Raw genomic sequence first — 23,730 nt, 5'->3', positions numbered from 1 at the left:
GGTGTCATGCTGCATCATCGGGGTCATCGTATCCCTCTACGGGATACGGCGTGCTGCGACCTGCGTTTGCGCGGGAGCACTCTTTTGGCTATGTGTGGTGTATAGTGAGGGGTGTTTTATTATAATATAGTGAGTGAGTGTAGTGGTGGGGTTGGGGTAGTGAGTGGAGATTAAAAAGGACCTGACTCGTGGGTTTACAAAACTTTAATTGTTCCCCCAGTTGGTACTGTTAAAAAGGATACAAGAGGAAGTGTGGCGTAGTATTATGTGCGCCGCCTCTTTGTGTGTGTCAACATGTTTCGATGTAAGAACATCTTCTTCAGGACTGGGGTACACCAAATCCCCACCTTACTCACGTTTTTCTAATCTCTTTCTGTGTATATACAAAAAAGTGATATTTACAAGTGAAGGTCTATCATTGTACCTAGACTTTTAGCCGCTATTTTGCTGACCTGTAGAGAGAAAGGACAAACATTTTTTTTCAGGTGATCCTTTCCTTCAAAAAGACCATGGGTTTAATGCATCCGTGGTGCTGGTCATGCAGAAAAAAGTGCGGTTTAAAAATTGTTGAAAAATGATATTCATGGCACGAAAGTGTCAATCTACACATAATTAACGTGCCTATTGTGAAAATAATTCTGAAAAAATTCGAAAAATGTTCGAAAAAAAGGACACATACAAGACAGACAAACATACAACATAAAGCACACTCTCTAGATTCTGGCCATGTTGAGTGCCCCGTAATTGTATCAATGGTGGTGAGGTCACTGTGATGTAAACAGTGAAAAAAGGAAAAAAGGAAGGAAACATACTGTAAAATAAGGAGATCATTGCTCCATGAGACCGTGTCTAACGTAGGGGTTACCCGGGCTTCCTTGCTGCCTGTGAAAAAGAAGGGTGGACAAAATATACACCTTCCGCTGTTTCTGTTTCTTAGTACTTACATATTGGTCAGGATTCGCCAGATTCATCCGTTTTAGGTATTACTCACGGGTCTATGAGGAGAATCCCTCTTCGCTGCCCCTTACGCCGGCTCTGCTGTATCTGGGAGTGTGTTTTCCAGTGGCTTTTTATGTGCTTGTCACCACGCCCTTATTCTCGTTAATTAGCGGCCGGGGAGGCCCATATTTGGTCTGCCGGTAATTATCTGCTAATTGGTTAAAGACCGCGCCGTCTTTCTCAGCGCACGCGCGTTGGAAATGCCTTCTTCGCACGGCGCATGCATTGCGATAGTGCGTCTTCACCTGGCGCATGCGCACTGAGCTGGAGGAAATGGGAGAACGTCTTCTCTCCACGCATGCTCGTTCCAAAGAGCTCACATCCTTCAGTTTTTCTTGATTCTCGTATATGTACAAAGGTTGTGGCCCCATAGGCTGTATGTGTGGGGCCAGGGGGGTTTTGGTGACTTATTGCAGAAACGGCTTAAGGGTGGATTTTCTGCGAGATGTTGTGGCCTAATTTTTTCAGAATAAGAGGTTTGTAATGAATGATACTAATTGGTGTCAGTGATGTCTCAATGCAGGATAATATTCACATCCTCAATTGCCCCCATGGGATGTCATCATTCAGGCCTGACAGATGGGTCCCCAAACGGAAAACCCAACGTTGTTCCTTCTCAAAAAGGCCATGTTCTGAGGGCAACTGTTCAATTACGGTCCAGTGGATGTCATTGACACAGTGTCCCATTTCTAAAAAATGAGTCGCCATTTTAGTGGTGCTTTTCTTGCACCGTATATTGCTCTTGTGTTCGTTGAGTCTTGTTTTGACCGCTCTGGTTGTCATGCCAATGTATTCCAAATGGCAGGGGCATGTAATCATGTAGACAACGTTTTTGCTGTTACAGTTCGTCATCTTCCTTTGGTCCCATTTCGTACCGTTGGTGAAGGTTAGTTGTTTACTTCTCTTCGTTAGATGACAGCTGGCACAATTGCCACATGGGAAATGTCCCTGTGTCCCATGTACAGAGGGTTGTAGTTGAGGAGATGTTCTGGGGCGTGTATGTACAAGAATGTCCTTAAGGTTCCTCCTGCGTCTGTGGGAAAACATTGGTTTTTCAATCGTCAAATCACCACAATTCAGGATACGCCAATGTTTGTTCACTATTTTTGATACCTCATTTGAATGGGTGTTATATGTAGTGATACATATTGGCCTGGTTTGTTTTGCAACGGTTCCCATCTTGTTTTCCAGGAGAGCCTCTCTGTTGTTGTTCTTGGCTCTCTTCATCGCTGTGTTGATTACTCTGTCCGGGTACTTCCTGGCTTGCAATTTACCTTTCAAATCCTGGGCTTGAGATTTGTAGTTGTCCATTTGTGTGCAGTTCCTCCTTAGCCTCAGGAATTGGCCATATGGGAGGTTCATCCTTAGGTGTCGTGGGTGAAAGCTGTCATATCTGAGTAGACAGTTCCTGGCCGTAGGTTTAAAATGTGTCGTGGTTTCCAGGCCTCCATTCCGATGGTAGATATTAAGGTCTAGAAAAACTAGTTCTTCATTAGAAACTGAGTGAGTGAATTTTTGGAAACGGTCTTGGGTGTTTAGCCATTCCATGAAGTTGATCACTGACTCTAGGTCGCCCTGCCAGATAACGAAGATGTCGTCGATGTATCGTTTCCAGGTGAGTATATTGTCTCTGTAGGGGTTCCGAGGAGTTACGATTTTGTTTGTTTCCATGTGATGTACATACAACCCTGCCAGGCTCGGCGCAAATGTGCTTCCCATGCTCGTGCCATGGCTTTGGAGGTAGATAGTTCCATTAAATTCGAAAAAGTTCTTTGTCAGAGCTAGTGCGATACACTCCATTACTACTCCTCTTGGAGTTTGGTACAGCCAACTTGCGCTGTACAAAACTTCCTCAATTATGGCCAGGGTCTCGTCATGGGGGAGGCTAGTGTACAAGCTCTCCACATCCAGGCTGAGTAGTAGTTGGTGACTTGGGTCAAATGGTAGGTCTTGGAGCAATTGTAGGACAGCCTTTGTATCTTTCAGATAGGTGTCTGTGGCCTGGATTAGAGGTCGTAAGAAAGCGTCTGAAAATTTTGAGAGCGGTTCAAGAATCGAACCGATGCCGGAGACAATGGGTCTCCCCGGTGGGTCATTTATGTTTTTATGAATTTTGGGAATGCAGTAAAACTGGGGTATTCGTGGATGATTCTGTATTAGGAATTCTGATTCCTTCTTGGACAGCCAGTCATGTGTCACAGCCTCCTCAACCATGCCGCCTATAGTCCTCCGCAGAGATTCGGTCGGGTCATGCGCAAGTACTGTGTAATTGCGTCTGTCTGATAGAAGTCTCAGGCATTCCTGGTTGTATGCTGTTGTTGTTTGTATGACAGTCGCTCCGCCTTTATCGGCGGGTTTTATGGTTATGGCCTGGTTACCAGTCAATTCTCGTATCGCCAATTGTTCCTCCTTGCTGGTGTTATGGAAAACTGGCCGTTCTGTGGAATTCAAATTCTTGAGGTCGTTCATTATTGCCTTCTCGAAAGTCAAAACTTCAATGGGTAGTAGGGCATCAGGTGGTGTGAAAGTAGATATGGGTCTCAGACCTGTGTCTGTCTCTGGGATACTTTCTTTATCCCTAAAGAAAACCTGTGATCTAATCTATCTTGTTTCTCAGATACTGAGTCATCAGTAGGCCATGTAATGCTGCCCTGCACATACACATACAAGCAACACATCTTACATACTTAGCACACGCTTGATCACAAAACCATGGATTCAGAACACGGTCTCACCTTTGGCGAGGAGGATGTGGACGCAATTCTGGCGGCCCTCAACCCTTTCGAAGGACTAAGCAATACGGACCCTGGGCCTAGCACCGTTGACTGGGATGAACTGGTAAACTTAAGGAAATCACAGATCAGGGCAGCATTACATGGCCTACTGATGACTCAGTATCTGAGAAACAAGATAGCACCCCAAGGCCTACTGGTCAAAAATGAACCGTTCATTTTTCAAAATGACAAAGTCTTTAAGAAGGAATGGTCGTTGATCTCGTGGCATTGTACACAGGATTGGTTGGTCCTCATAGTGAAAACCGCCACTAGAATAACACAAGAGCTGAAATTGGATATACAAAAAATTGAAGTACAGCTGAAGGCATACATTAAACCAGCAGAACTTAAAAAAAGGCTGGAGGAACTAAACCAGCAAATGGCCGATTTCGAAGCCACGCTAAAGCAAAGCAAATTCAAAAAACTGAGTAAAGACAAAGATCGCTTCACTCCAGAGACTGCATACCCGTACACGAAAGACGACTACAATAAAAGTAACGGTAACAGTGCCAACGATAGTGATGGCTCAGATAGCAGCTCTTCCAGCTCAAGCACCCGCAACAACCAGCGGCAGAAAGGTTACCAAAGACGACAGGGCCAATCTTATCCGAGACAAAGAGGGTGGCGAGGTTATCAAGCACAACCGTTCCAGCCACCGTTCACAGTACCAACACCTTTTCCGCCATTTAACTATGGACAAGGTCCTTTCGGTCCTATGTACCAACCATGGGTCCCTGAATTTGACCCAAACCTTTACAGTAATCAGCCTTTTTTAGGCACCCGCCGAGGAACCAACAGAGGGCGAAACAGAAAAGGCAATACAGTGATGTGGCAAGACCCCAACCAAGAGGACCCGAGAGTGAACACGAGGAGCATGACGGGGGCACTATCGAGCAACCCCTCAACCAGTTTCAGAGGGACCTAGTGGTAAACATCACACCATGGGAACTCACAACAACACAAAAGGCTGTATTGAACAAAGGGCTGAGTTTCGTCCCTACTAATAAGTTGGACTCATTCAAACTCCACACAGAAATGCAAGAATTTCTACGGAAAATCAAATTACAGGTTTTCTTTAGGGATAAAGAAAGTATCCCAGAGACAGACACAGGTCTGAGACCCATATCTACTTTCACACCACCTGATGCCCTACTACCCATTGAAGTTTTGACTTTCGAGAAGGCAATAATGAACGACCTCAAGAATTTGAATTCCACGGAACGGCCAGTTTTCCATAACACCAGCAAGGAGGAACAATTGGCGATACGAGAATTGACTGGTAACCAGGCCATAACCATAAAACCCGCCGATAAAGGCGGAGCGACGGTCATACAAACAACAACAGCATACAACCAGGAATGCCTGAGACTTCTATCAGACAGACGCAATTACACAGTACTTGCGCATGACCCGACCGAATCTCTGCGGAGGACTATAGGCGGCATGGTTGAGGAGGCTGTGACACATGACTGGCTGTCCAAGAAGGAATCAGAATTCCTAATACAGAATCATCCACGAATACCCCAGTTTTACTGCATTCCCAAAATTCATAAAAACATAAATGACCCACCGGGGAGACCCATTGTCTCCGGCATCGGTTCGATTCTTGAACCGCTCTCAAAATTTTCAGACGCTTTCTTACGACCTCTAATCCAGGCCACAGACACCTATCTGAAAGATACAAAGGCTGTCCTACAATTGCTCCAAGACCTACCATTTGACCCAAGTCACCAACTACTACTCAGCCTGGATGTGGAGAGCTTGTACACTAGCCTCCCCCATGACGAGACCCTGGCCATAATTGAGGAAGTTTTGTACAGCGCAAGTTGGCTGTACCAAACTCCAAGAGGAGTAGTAATGGAGTGTATCGCACTAGCTCTGACAAAGAACTTTTTCGAATTTAATGGAACTATCTACCTCCAAAGCCATGGCACGAGCATGGGAAGCACATTTGCGCCGAGCCTGGCGGGGTTGTATGTACATCACATGGAAACAAACAAAATCTTAACTCCTCGGAACCCCTACAGAGACAATATACTCACCTGGAAACGATACATCGACGACATCTTCGTTATCTGGCAGGGCGACCTAGAGTCAGTGATCAACTTCATGGAATGGCTAAACACCCAAGACCGTTTCCAAAAATTCACTCACTCAGTTTCTAATGAAGAACTAGTTTTTCTAGACCTTAATATCTACCATCGGAATGGAGGCCTGGAAACCACGACACATTTTAAACCTACGGCCAGGAACTGTCTACTCAGATATGACAGCTTTCACCCACGACACCTAAGGATGAACCTCCCATATGGCCAATTCCTGAGGCTAAGGAGGAACTGCACACAAATGGACAACTACAAATCTCAAGCCCAGGATTTGAAAGGTAAATTGCAAGCCAGGAAGTACCCGGACAGAGTAATCAACACAGCGATGAAGAGAGCCAAGAACAACAACAGAGAGGCTCTCCTGGAAAACAAGATGGGAACCGTTGCAAAACAAACCAGGCCAATATGTATCACTACATATAACACCCATTCAAATGAGGTATCAAAAATAGTGAACAAACATTGGCGTATCCTGAATTGTGGTGATTTGACGATTGAAAAACCAATGTTTTCCCATAGACGCGGGAGGAACCTTAAGGACATTCTTGTACATACACGCCCCAGAACATCTCCTCAACTACAACCCTCTGTACATGGGACACAGGGACATTTCCCATGTGGCAATTGTGCCAGCTGTCATCTAACGAAGAGAAGTAAACAACTAACCTTCACCAACGGTACGAAATGGGACCAAAGGAAGATGACGAACTGTAACAGCAAAAACGTTGTCTACATGATTACATGCCCCTGCCATTTGGAATACATTGGCATGACAACCAGAGCGGTCAAAACAAGACTCAACGAACACAAGAGCAATATACGGTGCAAGAAAAGCACCACTAAAATGGCGACTCATTTTTTAGAAATGGGACACTGTGTCAATGACATCCACTGGACCGTAATTGAACAGTTGCCCTCAGAACATGGCCTTTTTTGAGAAGGAACAACGTTGGGTTTTCCGTTTGGGGACCCATTTGTCAGGCCTGAATGATGACATCCCATGGGGGCAATTGAGGATGTGAATATTATCCTGCATTGAGACATCACTGACACCAATTAGTATCATTCATTACAAACCTCTTATTCTGAAAAAATGAGGCCACAACATCTCGCAGAAAATCCACCCTTAGGCCGTTTCTGCAATAAGTCACCAAAACCCCCCTGGCCCCACACATACAGCCTATGGGGCCACAACCTTTGTACATATACGAGAATCAAGAAAAACTAAAGGATGTGAGCTCTTTGGAACGAGCATGCGCGGAGAGAAGACGTTCTCCCATTTCCTCCAGCTCAGTGCGCATGCGCCAGGTGAAGACGCACTATCGCAATGCATGCGCCGTGCGAAGAAGGCATTTCCAACGCGCGTGCGCTGAGAAAGACGGCGCGGTCTTTAACCAATTAGCAGATAATTACCGGCAGACCAAATATGGGCCTCCCCGGCCGCTAATTAACGAGAATAAGGGCGTGGTGACAAGCACATAAAAAGCCACTGGAAAACACACTCCCAGATACAGCAGAGCCGGCGTAAGGGGCAGCGAAGAGGGATTCTCCTCATAGACCCGTGAGTAATACCTAAAACGGATGAATCCGGCGAATCCTGACCAATATGTAAGTACTAAGAAACAGAAACAGCGGAAGGTGTATATTTTGTCCACCCTTCTTTTTCACAGGCAGCAAGGAAGCCCGGGTAACCCCTACGTTAGACACGGTCTCATGGAGCAATGATCTCCTTATTTTACAGTAGGTTTCCTTCCTTTTTTCCTTTTTTCACTGTTTACATCACAGTGACCTCACCACCATTGATACAATTACGGGGCACTCAACATGGCCAGAATCTAGAGCGTGTGCTTTATGTTGTATGTTTGTCTGTCTTGTATGTGTCCTTTTTTTCGAACATTTTTCGAATTTTTTCAGAATTATTTTCACAATAGGCACGTTAATTATGTGTAGATTGACACTTTCGTGCAATGAATATCATTTTTCAACAATTTTTAAACCGCACTTTTTTCTGCATGACCAGCACCACGGATGCATTAAACCCATGGTCTTTTTGAAGGAAAGGATCACCTGAAAAAAATTTTTTGTCCTTTCTCTCTACAGGTCAGCAAAATAGCGGCTAAAAGTCTAGGTACAATGATAGACCTTCACTTGTAAATATCACTTTTTTGTATATACACAGAAAGAGATTAGAAAAACGTGAGTAAGGTGGGGATTTTGTGTACCCCAGTCCTGAAGAAGATGTTCTTACATCGAAACATGTTGACACACACAAAGAGGCGGCGCACATAATACTACGCCACACTTCCTCTTGTATCCTTTTTAACAGTACCAACTCGGGGAACAATTAAAGTTTTTGTAAACCCACGAGTCAGGTCCTTTTTAATCTCCACTCACTACCCCAACCCCACCACTACACTCACTCACTATATTATAATAAAACACCCCTCACTATACACCACACATAGCCAAAAGAGTGCTCCCGCGCAAACGCAGGTCGCAGCACGCCGTATCCCGTAGAGGGATACGATGACCCCGATGATGAAGCATGACACCAAGGGGCCTGTTGGTGTGTGAGGGGTACCCATAAACATCAGACGTGCTCCCAACCATAGTAGGGACACTGTCAACCCATAATTTTTTGGATTCTTCTTGTTTATAAACGTTACTTAGGGAGAACGAATCCATACTCTCTCTCTCTCCTTCCTTTGTTTAAAATTGCGTGACTTTACATACACCTCCTTTTAACAGAGCTAGGTACTGTTGAAGAAAGTTCTGATAAAAAGTAGAGCAGTGTCGGTCCACTGATGGGAAAACCGGACTTGGAGAAAATCGAGAGGCGTGTGGAGTCATAGCTTTGCAAAATCACGAATGGGGCTTCTGCTACTACAGCGAGTGTCCTTTTGTCCAGCATTGCATGGATGGCGGCTTAGTAGACTAAATACATCCAAAGCATAAATCGACACGGCGGGTCCGCTCAGACTTTTATTCTTGCAATGCCAATGAAATGAGTACCATTTAGTTTGGTATCGATAAACATCTAACTCAGCGACAAGAATGCACTCTGGTTGAATGTGCACTATAAAAATGCATACCAGAAGTCTGCACCAGGGAGGTGAGGGTTTAGCGCCTTTACACTGTATGGTTAGTCATTGAATGGACTACAAGCTGCTTTATTTCTACAGAATTTTAACTAAAGCTGAATTTGAACTAAAATCCTTTTTAATCGACGTACCTTTATTATCACTGCTTTCAGCACGATCCACTTTAGGTTGCGTCTCCGGACCGCTGCGGCTTTTCGTGCCGGTTGAGCGGAGAGGTCTCATTGAACAGTCGACACAAACTTCTACATTTTAAGTTCCTTTGCAGAATGTATCTATTCACACAGAATAGATCACAGCAGACCTCATCACAGCTGGTAGTGCTTTGCACCGTTTGCGGACTTTGCCCAGCTAGCCTGGACATGTCCCAAGATACACCAATACTGGTCCACTCTACATTTGGTGACATACTGTCCATGCAATTGACTCCCACCCCTGAGATTGCACTGCTCGGGTATGTGGTCAATTTACCCCGGAAAGTTAGAAAACTTGCAGCTCTGTAATTTCTATTAGCTAAACGAGAGATTGCTTTATTGTGGGGCAGTAGCAGAGTTCCCTCTCTTCAGGCGTGGCTCCGTAGCTTAGCATTCTGCAATGTCAACTGCGAAGAGTATTCCACTCTAATCCCTAGTCCGTCACGACCAGTAGACATCTGGGGCCCGTACAGGAACTATATTGCTAAACAGCAAACTGCCCAAGACTCGCAATTGTCAAGTGGTATTGTCCGGGAGGGGATTGGTTCATCACCTGTTTTGTAATGTATGACTGCATTAATGAACCTCCTTCTGTGTTCTGGCGCAATTATTATGATGCCATTTACAATGTTTCATTCATTGAAGATATGTTTCTCTCTTTATGTGCTGTTTTATGTTACTGCTACCATTGGATGCTTATTCCTGATGTTTATCCGTGTCGTATCGACTATTTGATTTGCTTTTCCCTTTTTTTTTTTGCGAATTCCTTACATCACATTTGTCCTATATGTATTATTATTATCAATGCTGCATTTTATGTTGTACTGATTATTCTATCCTTTGTATGCAAAACCTGGAAAATAAAGTAAAAAAAAAAAATGTTGAATTCTTTTGGCATCTCTGGAAAGGCATTGGCATTTATAGCCTCCTTTCTAGAGGACAGGACACAATCGGTGGCCTTAGGGAACCTGACCGCTTCGTCCTTCACACTTCCTTGTGGAGTTCCACAGGGCTCTTCCTTAAGTCCAACACTTTTTAATGTTTATGTTTCGGAACTGGCATCCCTTATTAGATCTTTTGGAATGGCATTAACATCGTACGCAGATGATACCCAAATTGTGGTAACCATTAGCACAAATACATCACCGGCAGTAAACAGGTTCAGGGACTGCATGACAGCAGTCAGCTCATGGATGAGCTCGCACTGTCTCAAGTTAAATTCCGGGAAAACTGAGGTGATTCTGTTCGGTAAATTCACTCCTTCGTGGTCCCAGATTTGGTGGCCAAATGACCTGGTAACAGCACCTATCCCAGTTCCCAAAGTAAAAAACCTGGGTGTGATTATAGACCAGAGACTGGACTTTGAAGCACAAGTCAACTCAGTTTCGTCATCAAGTTTCTTCATGCTAAAAGCCATTAAGAAAATCCTACATCTGATTCCCACAGAAAGCAAGAAAACGGTTGTCACATCCCTAGTCCTTTCCAGACTAGATTACTGTAATGGGTTATATCTTGGCATGCCGATGAAGCAACTTCAAAGGCTCCAGATGATCCAAAACGCGCTGCAAGATTTCTCCTGGGGATTCCAAAATTCCAGTCAATGGGAATCCATCTCTGCATTGGCTGCCAATAAAAAATCTGATCAAGTTTAAAACCCTGTGTATTACATAAAAGGCACTTCACGGGCCGGCCCTCAGTTCCTGAGATGTTCATTGAACTGGTACTCCCCAATTAGATGCCTGAGATCACAAGGAGCAAAAGTGATACTTTCTCAGAGAGTTTTTAAATCATACTGGGGTGGTAGAAGATTTGTGGTGGGAGCCAATAGGCTCTGGAACTCCCACCCGTTTAACATCAGAAATCTTCCCTCTCTGACTTTATTCAGGAAAGCCATCAAGACTGCTGCTCATTGACTAATTCTTCTGCTTTCTTCTCGGTTTGCTAGCACCAAGGCACCATTCGTAATCGTGCGCTGTATACATTTATAGCATAACAAATAATCCTTTTAAATGTATCCGATAAGTGTTTTCTAGCAAAGATTTTTTGTTGTTTTAAAATATGTCTCCCTCCACAGGGTCGTATCCTAATTTCTTCTTGTTTCCTAACAGGCTCTGAGAGTGATGGGGAAGATGATGCGCGAGTGTTGGTATGCCAACGGCGCTGCACGGCTGACGGCCCTGCGCATAAAGAAGACCCTCTCCCAGCTGAGCGTGCACGAGGACCTGAAGATCTGACGCCGATCTGCAGCGCCTTCGTCATCACGTGCACCTGTGCTGAGGCCTACCTCGTGCTTCTGCCTGAATCAGAGTTGGACAAGGGGGTGGGTAGGGTGACCCATGACCAGCAGGAAGAGCACACATTTTATTTTTTTAGGCCTGGTGACTGACCTTTTTATAATTTCCTAACAGCATGACGACTTGGAAATAGCTTTTCTTGGGTTATCTCCGTACTTGACTGTCTTTGAATTTCCGGATTGGATTCCCAGTGTTGTTCAGTCAATCCAGGCCGACTGGCGCTGACTCAGGCTACAATCCAGCCCGTAGGTGACATTCATAAACTAGCTGAAACCACTTCAGGTGCCCATATGCCAGGACCTGGTGGGTTCTTAAAGCCATGCCATCTAATCTGACGTTTTCCACTGACAGGCATGTGACGTGCAGGCAGCAGCAAGCTTCCCTTCCACTGGTTATGAGCGCTCTGTTTGGTATTCGTGAAACGTGTCGTTCTTGCTTGGAAGCCTCAAAAACTCGAAACCTGGCAGGTGAATTATATGTAAGCCACGCGTCTAAGCATGCGTGTGGGTGTGCCCCCTCCCGCGACGTGTGTGCCTTTTGTGCATTTGTGGGTGCGCACATGTCATACGTGTTCGTGTGAGCTTGTGTGCATGCTCTAGCTCCATCTCAGACTTGTGTGCTCATTGTCACAACGGTGGGAAGTGATGGGAAGAGCTGCTCTACTGTCTTCTGAAAGTTGAGACCTGTTTTTCGGAGAGGTCAACATCCACTAATAACTCCTGGAAGAATGCTGTCTCCCTGTCATCGCAGTCGTCAACATAACCAGCTTGTAAACCGGAACAGCATTACACTATCTTCTGAGGCGGACGCTGTCCTGTCATCTTGTGGTCTGACGCTGCCACTTTTGGAAAGAGTCAACAGAGCCATATGGTGCCCAATTTCTGAATAGCGTGCTTGGATTACCCACTTGATATCATGCTACCAGCTTGTGAAAGAGGGAAGGGACTTTGCTTATCAGTGGGTCCAAGGGGGGGTGGGGAGGGCGGGGCGGTTAGGCGAGCCATTCTCTGCCGTGCCGTACACTCTGGGTCTTCATATCCGTCACTTTACCTCAACTCTGTTAGGCTGTCTTTGATTTAGCTATCAGGTAATACCCATGCTTGCAGCTCCTCCTGCCATATTGCTGTTTGCCCCCCCCGAAGACAGACTGCCTTACTAGGGGCAAACGTGATGGGCCAGGAACGTATCTCAACGGAAGAACTGGACCTGGCCATGTGTAGTGACACAGTACGGTCAAGGAGACGCTAGAGGCACTTGAAAGAAATCTGGTAGATAACTGATTAAGTCCATCCAATGGACTAGTCTTGCTGGGTGTTAGCTAAATGCTTATTGGATTTTGATGAATTTGTGTTGAGTATTGGCTAAAGTATTTTTAATTTTTGGCTCAACAAATGTTAAAGTGGGAGAACGTGTTTGGGTATTGGTTAAAGACATGTTATTGACTGAAACATCGCGTATTGGCTACATAAGTTGTGGCAAGCTGCAAACGTGCTTAAATTTATCTAAAGCTGTATTGTTTATTGAAGCTGTTTTGGGTACTGGAGAATGTGTTCTTGGTGTTCGCTAAACGTGTGGTAGGTAGTCGCTGAATAGGTGCTGGTTATTGGTTAACATATTCTGGCCTACACATAAATCCATGTTGAGTATGGCTTAACATGTTGGCTATGAGGAGCACACAGTGGTTTTAGCTATGACTGAAAAACATGCAGGGTATTTGCTAAACGTGCTCTGTATTGAAGAAGCTCTTTTTGGGTACTGGAGACATTTGTCTGGTTTCATTTGCACACATGTTGGGTGTTGGCTAAACACGTTAAGTATTTGACACAGTCTAATGAATAGCGACAAAACACGTGCTAGATAATGCAGGACAAGTGTTTGGTACTGGGCAGCACGTGCGTGGTATGCGTGACCTTCTGTCTTTTCCTGTACTCAAGAAGTATTGGTGTTAATGTCTGATGGTGCAGTGCATGAATCTCGTTTTTTGTTAATATAATGTAATAATATTCAGGTGGGAATGACCTTTTGCTGCTTCTGCGGTGGAGTGGGGCAGTTTGAGGTTGGAACAGAACTCAGGATGTGAATACAGAAGTTTGGATGGGTTGAAAGGGGGGAGGGAACATTTTTGTTTAACGTCAACACTACAATAACTCTGAAGCCATAAATTTTAACTGGAGTGGTTTGATTATTTTTTTATGTTTTTGAGAGGGTCTGGATTTTAACTTTTTTTAATAAATATTTTAATTCTTTGTATAAAAAAACCAAAAAAAGAACAAAAAAACTGTAATTATTACCTCTCAGCCTATGGTTTGTAAAGAAATCAAAACCAAAAGCGCAGAACCGTACACCACATTTTGAGTGTCTGTACTCTCACCTGGAGCCCGTTCTTAGCTAAGTTGTAGCTGTGCACATTGTTTCATCGTTCACGTTTTTTAAAGTCTTGTCTCCACTTTGCTGTATGTCTGTTCAGGACTATAAGTGATGTGCGCAGGAGTTTGCCTCATTGTATGCAAAGCTTGGCCTAATCCTGCCTCTCAAGGACACTCTCCAGATTTGCAGGACTGTGAATATTTTGGCCATTAGTGCATACTTGGGGCATTTGTGAATGTTTTGTTTATGCCCTCTGACTCCTGAACAGTTCAAGCCAGAAATTATGGCACAGATGCAGTATTTAGAGGTACTGGGCCACTTGGGGTGACTGTGGAAGAGAGCCACTCTAGCTGAAAATGCCAACTACAACAGCCAGCCTAGTACATTCTACCTGGACAAGTTACTGTACCTACAAATCCTTCTAATTGATTGCTTGTGTAACTTATCGTTACCTGAACACTGTACGGTGCTGCTGCGTCATAAAAAACATAATGTAGTCTGGTATGCCAACTTATGAGTGTCTCCTCCGTGTATATGACACTTTAGGTTCATACAGTGGTTCTGTGCACAACACAACAGAAACTGCATTATACTCTGAATCTGGAACTAGACATTCTGTCTAACAAGGGTGCCGATACGGTTGAGCGCCCGCTTGTTGACCATGTGCAACGTGCAAATGCCTAGCAAAGCTACTGACTGAGAAGCCAAACCAGGTTTGACTTGTGGTGGAGTGTGTTCCTTAATTTCTCAAAACCTTTGGTTGGGAGAAGGCAGTGATCCAAGCAGGATATGTAGGTGCCTGGGACACTCATCCCCGGTGCTGCTGCAGCCCACTGGGGATTTTTTTTATCGAGGGGGAAAGATCATGCTTTTTTTTCCAATGTGTATTGCAACCTCTACAGGAAAATGCATTCTTGATACTGCTGTCTTTTTTTGGTTTGTTTTTTGTACATTTTGTTACAATGGACTGTACATTAGCCACTTTGACACTTTACCTCCTCAGTATGCAAATGTAAATAAGTTGTAAAATAGAAAATCTTTTGTTAATATAAGAAAAAGGCTGTCAAATCTCTGCTGTACATTAAAAGTTTGTTCTAGTCACTATTTGTGTGGCATCTCTTGCTGTGATCGGACCTCTTCATTTAAAAGCTATATCATTTAACACAGAATTTGTAAACCGCACAGCAGCTGGTATGATTTCAGTGATATTGTGTGAACAGTAACCATGATGACACACCGACAATAATGCATAACTTCAGCAAGAAACACAAGCAAACATGCACTTCACTACAACATTTTGAAGAGTCTGAGGAATGTGAATCCACCTTTGCCTCTGTTACTAGGAGATAATTGTTAGGGCATGTCTTTCCTAGAATACTGGTGAAAGTAAGTTCTGGAGAACGAATCATAAAAGGTAAAAAGCCAGAAAAATTAGGTTTGTGGGAGACCAGAAGGTTTGGGTTGATGGACTATAAGTTATGGGTATGAATGGATGTCTGAGTAGTAGTCTGGGGGTAAGCCATTGACATGTTCAATGGCGAAAGTCAATTTTTATTTATTGTATGTCACAAACAGCCAGTTTGCTGTGGAGGATAGTAAGAGGTAGAGGTGTACCCATACAGGTTGTATAGTTTTTTTGTAGCAAAGTTTAGTGCTTTGTCCAGTGGGAAGAATTAATAATTGGGTAGTATTGCTGCAGACCATTTTGGTGTCTACCAATGAACTTATCATTACCTTAAACTGGTGTCTCGTTTATGTTCAATACGCTGTGCCAAGCTGCAGCAGTTGCAATTAAAGGTTCTATCTGATAGAGACATCTAGCCGCAGATTCCTTAATTTAAAATATCCCCCAAGCGCCAGGCTGGATCTGGAGATTTTTCAGCAGTACCTCTGCGCGCCGGGGTACGGTGTCGCATGGCTCTGCCCTGATGTGGTCCACGGATATGACGTCAATTGAGCCATATAAGTCGCTCCCAGCACGCTGACGTCCGTTTTCTTCTTTTCCGCATCTGCGACGCGGATCCAGGAGAAGCGGTTCCTCTGGTCTGTTTTAGTTTTTGGGCCTTACTGACAACTTTTCGTGTCCGGGAACAGTGCGCGATGCCTTTGGGCTTTAAATCGTTTGAGACCTGTACGCGGTAAATGTCTGCGACGGATCCGCACGCGATCTGTATGTGATGTTTGGGTGAGCACCACGACTCGGAGGAATGTGATGTCTGTCGAAAGCTGAAGCTGGGGGTCCCTGTGGGAACGTAGGATGAAATTGTTGTCTGCCCGGATGTCCTGTTTAGAGTCCAAGCGTCGCCGGTCTACACCTCGAGCTGGGGCTCCTGTCTGGGGCAGGTCTCAGTCATTCCCGTGGACGTTGCTCGCCTTCCTTAGGAAAGCACAAGAAGCCACGGCAGTCGTCGGCCTCACGTGGTCGTGACGTCTGACACGGCTGTTTCCGATCTTTACCGGACATGGCCCCGCAACAGTTGACCTCTGCCTACCCCCCATTTCCTGGCATTGGGGCGACTAGTACCCAGATGGAAGCCTATTACCAGCCTTTGCAGGCCATCTTTGGGTCAACTCCTCCCTTGTGTGCCTTCGGGCCGCACAGAGGCGGTAGGGACTCTGGTTGGGAGCTCGCCGGCGGCCTGACTCCGGTCTCAGAGTTGCTGCGACGTCTGGAGTCGGCCTGATGGGGCTTCCCATTCACAGGTCGGGCCACAGTCCACCTACAGCCTCCGGGCACAGCCCTGGGGGGCTCCCTGCAATTACGTCTGATGCGGCCACAACAGGGGACATGTCCCCGAGTTGACGCCATCCCATTCCGCAGTCTCCCATCTCTGTGGATGTTAGGTTGACGCCAGCCTGACGCCGATCATTGGAGTCTCCTTTGGTGTTCGTCAAAGTCGATGCAACGTCGGTCGACGCCAGAGACGGCCTTTCCGCCTCCTTTGCTAAAGGTGGATGAGGCCCCTGGGGATTCATCCCCCCCCCAGTGTTGCCTATGTGTTCCTCGAAACATGTTGATGTGGAGCATCTGCAGGCCCTTGGGCATCTTCGGGCTACAGAGCCTTTGGCTTTTGGTGGACGTGTTAGCCTGCAACCATTCCCTAATTATGATCTGCTATCACATTCCTAGAAAGGCCACAGAGGCTAGTGCAGCGTTTGAACGAGTTAGCAAAGCTGCTGACATTTTACAGTTCCAGCCTCCCTTAGTCCCACTACCTTCCGATCCCTTGTTGGATCTGCTCCACCTGGAGAACACGGATGTTGAGCCCTTGCTGCTGTTTGGCACGTCGTACGACATTCTTCTAGGGACCTGGACGAGGTCCTCCTTGGGGGACCCTGTGGAACCTGCTATCGCACTTAGTCATCGCCTGGCTCCAGATGACCCTGTCTGTTCGTCCTTACACACTAGGGGTTAAGGGCTTGTTCTTGGGCAGCTTCAGCTTCGCTGCTGTCATTCACTCCTCTGCTACTCCCACCTACTAGGGAGTCTCGCTGGTTGGAGACCTGTGGTAGACAACTGTTTGTGTCCGCAAGCTTATTTAGGCCTTCGGTCCTTGAACACGTCCTGCATGTTTGCATGGGCCACTTTCTCCCTCTGGGACTTGGTTGAGCTCCTCCTTCCCTCTCTTTCGGAAGGCCCTCGGGCTGACCTGACTCTGGTACTTCAAGGTGGTCGTGAGCTGGCAAAATTTTCGATTCGATCAGCCATGGACACCACTGACTCGGTGGGTCGGGCTATGGCCAGGTCATTTGCTCTGCGTTGCCATGCTTGGCTGCGTGATGGCAGTTTTCCTGAAAATGTTCAGGAGCGTCTTTGAGATTTGCCCTTTGATGGGGCTCCTCTTTTTGACAGTCATGCAGACTCAGCGGTCCAGCATCTCATGTCTAGCTTCACGTAATTTACATTTTTTTAAGGCCATTGTTGTGGTCTTGTTTGCATTGGTTGCAGCATTGTCACTTCTTTTCTTGTTTCGGTCTCTGGGTTGACACTATTTCCCAGACAGACGGTACAGCTATACAGGTGTTTCTGACATTATTATCGTCTCCTCTGCCTAAGAGCTAGTCTTAAGAGGTGTTCCTTTGCTATTCTCTGGATGTGTCATACCCTATGTGGGGTATTCGTTGGTTATTGTTTAGCCATTCTACCTTACCACGGGCAGTGTTCTTCCTGGGCGGTGTGTATAATGTTGAAAGAATGGTTCTTCCTGGATGGTGTAGGTCCTGCCTGCGGCTCCTGCGAGGTCCTCTTAGGATTGTTATCTTATTTACCTCTGGTGAATTTTCCAATAGTTAATGCTGTGTGCTTCTCGCGATACGGTCTCTCCCTACTGTTTTGGGACTTCTTCTCTGGGACGACTCACACGAGCCACGTAGTTTTCTTTAGTGACCGTCCTGCTTTCAGCAGAAGCGGCCGCTCCACTCACTGCTTCCTGCCTCCTGGATGTGGTATTGTAAACGCTGAGACCCGGTCTCACTCCCTGCTTGAGCCTGCATAATTTAAAAGAAGCGCCTAGTCAGTGATTAGCGCTAGATCGCCCCGACCGCCGAGCATTTCTTTAGAAATCCTGCATAATTTAATAGAAGCACCTAGTCAGTGATTAGCACTAGATCGCCCCGACCGCCGAACATTTCCTTAGAAATCCGCCGAGACCACTCACAGCACCTAAGTCCCATAGTGCGCTTGTGCGACAGCAGCTCCTGCACCGTGCTGCCTGAAATTACATTATTGCCTGCAATTGTGCTTTGAATCTGCATCGCGCTCGCCTCCATTGTGCCCCTGTGTTGTTTTGGGATTGCCTGCTTGCTGCTGCCATTTTGTTTGTTGTTGACTCCTTCCCCTGATCTCCACCCCACCTCCCTGCTGACCCTCCCTCCCACTGATACTGACCTCGCTGCCCCACCTCTATCGCGCTGTGACCGTCCTGCTTTCAGCAGAAGCGGCCGCTCCACTCACTGCTTCCTGCCTCCTGGATGTGGTATTGTAAACGCTGAGACCCGGTCTCACTCCCTGCTTGAGCCTGCATAATTTAAAAGAAGCGCCTAGTCGGTGATTAGCGCTAGATCGCCCCGACCGCCGAGCATTTCTTTAGAAATCCTGCATAATTTAATAGAAGCACCTAGTCAGTGATTAGCACTGGATCGCCCCGACCGCCGAACATTTCCTTAGAAATCCGCCGAGACCACTCACAGCACCCAAGTCCCATAGTGCGCTTGTGCGACAGCAGCTCCTGCACCGTGCTGCCTGAAATTACATTATTGCCTGAAATTGTGCTTTGAATTTGCATCGCGCTCGCCTCCATTGTGCCCCTGTGTTGTTTTGGGATTGCCTGCTTGCTGCTGCCATTTTGTTTGCTGTTGACTCCTTCCCCTGATCTCCAACCCGCCTCCCTGCTGACCCTCTCTCGCCCCTCCCCTTCCACTATCCACATATGCCAGATGCATTTGCGCGCAGCGTTCACGCGCAGCGACCGCGCCCCATTAGCGCCGAAGGTGCGCCAAAGGTAAGCCCGTCTACGCCCGTCCGCGCCTGGACCGCGCCCAGCGCCTGTCCCCCTGGCCCTCGTACCACTCACCCCTCCCGTATTACATACAACGCTACCACCCTCTTAGCCCTTAACCCCGACCGTCTCCCCAACTGCGTCCAAGCCGCTCCTGGACACACCCATGGACCCTTCTCCTGCAACTCCTGCAAGTTCGACGGCACCAAGAACAACTCCTCATCCACGAACACACAACAGATATCTGACTCCAACCACCTAAAATGCATCCTGCTCAACACCCGCTCGGTCCACAGACACGCCATCGACCTCTGGAACCTACTAGACACCATTTCTCCCGACGTCGCCTTCCTAACAGAAACATGGATGAACGCCTCATCAGCCCCAGACATCACCATTGCCATCCCGGAAGGATACAAGATCATCCGTAAGGACCGCACCGACCAAACAGGAGGAGGCATCGCTATCGTCCATAAGAACTCCATCCGCATCTCAACCACCTCAGACGTCAACTTTGCCAGCGCCGAACACCTTCACTTCCAGATCCACACCGACCCCAAGACCACACTCAGAGGCACCCTCCTCTACCTACCTCCAGGACCCCGTGCACAATTCAGCGATGACATCACTGACTTTATCACCCCACACGCCCTCCCCTCCGAGGAATACATTCTATTGGGAGACCTCAACTTTCACCTGGAAAAGAGCAATGACACCAACGCCACCTCCCTTCTGGACAATCTCGCCAACCTCGGACTCAAACAACTTGTCACTACCCCCACCCACATTGCAGGTCACACACTCGACCCTATCTTCACCTCCAGCAAACATGTCTCCTTCTGTCACACCACAGCTCTCCATTGGACGGACCACAGCTGCGTTCACTTTATCTACAAGAAGACCACAACCCACAACCATCCTCAACCTACTATGCGAAGAAACTGGAACAAAATCACCATCGACCAGATCTCCTCTTCGCTTCTTCAAAACCCCCCTGCCCACTCCTCAAACCCCGACCAAGCAGCCATTAACCTCACCCAATGGCTATCCAACAGCGCCGACATCCTAGCACCGTTGAAAAAACGTCAAATCAAACTAGGCAGCAAAAACGCCTCCTGGTTCAACGATGATCTTAAGAAATCGAAGAAACTCTGTCGCTCCCTCGAGAAGGCCTGGAAAAAAGACCCAAACACCAGCACCAGGGACGCCTTCAAAAACGCCACCCGCATACACCACCAACTAATCCGATCTGCCAAGAAAGCCGCATTCAAAGACCGACTAGATAACGCCCACAACAGCAAGGAATTATTCAACATCGTCAAAGAATTTACCAACCCCTCAGCCAACTCCGACATCACCCCCTCTCAAGCCCTCTGCGACTCCCTAGCTTCGTTCTTCCACAACAAAATCGCAGACATCCACAATAGCTTCGACAACCGACCCGGAGACCAACCCACCCAACCTTCTGCAGGACCTTCACCCCCCTTGAACATCCTTAATGACTGGATCCCAATCTCCACTGAGGACACCATCCACCTGATTAACTCCATCCACTCAGGATCCCCCACAGACCCATGCCCTCACCACATCTTCAACAAAGCAGACTCCATCATAGCACCACACCTCCGAGACGTCATCAACTGCTCCCTCAACTCCGCCACCTTCCCGGAAAGCTGGAAACACGCAGAACTCAGCGCCCTTCTGAAAAAACCCACAGCTGACCCCACCGAACTCAAAAACTACCGCCCCATCTCGCTCCTTCCGTTCCCGGCCAAAGTCATCGAGAAAGCTGTCAACAACCAGCTCGCCGCCTTCCTCGAAACCAACAAATCCCTCAACTCCTCACAGTCCGGCTTCCGAGCCAAACACAGCACGGAGACCGCCCTCATCGCAGCAACAGACGACATTCGAACTCTACTGGACAATGGAGACACAGTCTCCCTCATCCTCCTCGACCTCTCCGCAGCCTTCGACACAGTCTGCCATAGCACCCTTCTACAGCGCCTCAGAAACATCAGAATCCAAGGAAAAGCACTGGAATGGATCACCTCGTTCCTTACCGGAAGAACCCAGAGAGTCCGCCTCCCACCATTCAAGTCAGAGGCCACTGAAGTCATCTGCGGCGTACCACAAGGATCCTCACTCAGCCCCACCCTCTTCAACGTATACATGAGCCCCCTCGCGGCCATCGCACGCCAACACAACCTCAACATCATCTCCTACGCTGACGACACTCAACTGATCCTCTCACTCACCAAAGACCCCAACACCGCCAAAACCAACCTACATGATGGAATGAAGGAAGTAGCCGAGTGGATGAAGCACAGCCGTCTGAAACTGAACTCAGACAAAACAGAAGTCCTTATCTTAGGTACCTCCCCCGCCGCCTGGGATGACTCTTGGTGGCCAGAGGCCCTTGGAAAAGCACCCATCCCGACGGACCACGCACGGAACCTGGGCGTCATCCTGGACTCCTCACTCTCTATGAACAAACAAGTCAACGCCGTTTCATCATCTTGCTTCAACATTCTTTGCATGCTCAAAAAAACATTTAGCTGGATCCCCACCGAAACCAGAAAAACGGTCACCCATGCACTGGTTACAAGCCGCCTGGACTACGGAAACACCCTATACGCCGGGACCACCGCAAAACTCCAGAAAAAACTCCAACGCATCCAGAACGCATCAGCCAGACTCATACTAGACATCCCGCGTAAAGACCACATCTCTAGTCACCTGAAAAACCTCCACTGGCTCCCCGTCAATAAGAGGATTACTTTCCGCCTCCTAACCCACGCACACAAAGCACTTTACGAACTTGGACCCGATTGCCTCAACACACGACTTTCCTTCTACACCCCCTCCCGCCAGCTACGATCCTCCAACCAAGCCCTTGCTACCGTACCTCGCATCAACAAAACCACCATGGGAGGTAGATCCTTCTCCTACCTGGCAGCTAAAACCTGGAATTCACTCCCCACTCACCTTTGTCTCACTCAGAACCACCTAGCATTCAGAAAGCAACTTAAAACTTGGATATTCGACAAGTAATTCCCCACCCTTCTTCAAGCGCCTTGAGACCCTCTGGGTATGTAGCGCGCTATATAAATCTTTTGACTTGACTTGACTTGACTTTGGAGCTTACATGGTGGCGTTGCTCTCTGTTGGTGCTACATGCTTGTCTTTTACGGTTGGTCCGTAGTTCTCTCCTGCCACCGAGGATGCGGCCTTCTCGAAAGTATTATTGGGGTTACGTCACGACAGGCTTGTCCTGGCGTGTTTACCTCCTCGTTTTTTGTCTCTGGCTCTGTCAAGTGTTTTGCTGTGTTTCCGCCCTCTGTTGCCTATGTTGGCTGTCACGGCCATCAGCCAGTGGCTCTTGAGCGTTCCACTTCCATAACAGTTTCTATCTGCTTTGCGTTCTGGCACGGTCTGCGGGTACACACTAGGTATGTTCACAGGCACTGGGTGCCTGCTGGTCCATCTTGCGCCACAGCGTTGGCTGGGTTCTCATCTCTGGTGTTGGGAAGCCCTTACGTCCTTGGTCTTCCCTCTGCTCTTTGCCACGCAGTGGCTCAAGTCCCTCTGCTCCTGTTCTTAGCAGATGTTCTCCTTGGAAGTCTCTCTGTTTCGAGATGCTCATGGTGAATTATACTGTGTGTGTGTGTGTGTGTGTGTGTGTGTGTGTGTGTGTGTGTGTGTGTGTGTTTGTATATCTATATTTATGAGGACCAGAACATGTTTGCACACCAACGCTATGAGGACCAGTGCGCTATGAGGACCGGAAAGCCGGTCCTCATAACGTTTACAGTGCTTACATACTGAGGGGAGCTCTCTCAGCTGTCTGAGTGAAATTTTGGAGAGGGCTTCATAATTCCTATTTTTCAGACAGTGTGTGTGATGAATACCCTCCTATACACACAAAAATATTCTCTCTCTACACACACAGACAGTGCAGTTGCTAAGGACAGAAAGCAACCAATCAGATCAGGGGTGTGTCTTCCTGGTCCTCATAATATCAATAGAAGTCTTAAAGTGTGTGTGATGTTGCAGGTTCCCATACTGTCAGTAGAAGTCTAGGAGAGTTTTAATATATCCTTCTAACCTTCAGAAAGTGTATTTTAATTTATCACTTTTGCAAAAAAAAAAAAACATTTTTATAGCTGGAAACCCAGCTCTAAACATTATAAATCCTAACAGCCAGAGTTTAAAAAGGGGGATTTTTTTGTGTGACAGGCTCGGAAGAAGAAGGGGTTTTGAAGACTCCAATGATGTGTGTTTTTTATGAAAAGTACTAACATAGGGCCAACCATAAAAAAAGATATGTATTATAAATAGTCATTTCAACTTCTCAAAATTGGGACTGGGAATGTCCCTCCTACAGTGAGATAGCTGAAGGTG

General features: G+C 46.9%; 1 protein-coding gene across 2 annotated transcripts in view; it reads left to right on the top strand.

Moving 5' to 3' along the window:
* The window catches only part of ACVR1B (activin A receptor type 1B), a 147,558-nt gene extending 132,625 nt beyond the window's left edge, over positions 1 to 14,933 (top strand). For both annotated transcript variants that reach the window (XM_078686045.1, XM_078686040.1), the window contains exon 9: positions 11,279 to 14,933. In XM_078686045.1, the coding sequence (XP_078542171.1) occupies positions 11,279 to 11,404 (126 nt within the window). In that variant the 3' untranslated portion in view covers positions 11,405 to 14,933. The remainder of the gene's footprint in view (positions 1 to 11,278) is intronic.
* Positions 14,934 to 23,730: the final 8,797 nt, after the last annotated feature.

The sequence above is a fragment of the Lissotriton helveticus genome, chromosome 1_1 (assembly GCF_964261635.1).
Source record: "Lissotriton helveticus chromosome 1_1, aLisHel1.1, whole genome shotgun sequence".
NCBI lineage: Eukaryota > Metazoa > Chordata > Amphibia > Caudata > Salamandridae > Lissotriton > Lissotriton helveticus.
This window is presented reverse-complemented; position numbering and strand designations above follow the sequence as displayed.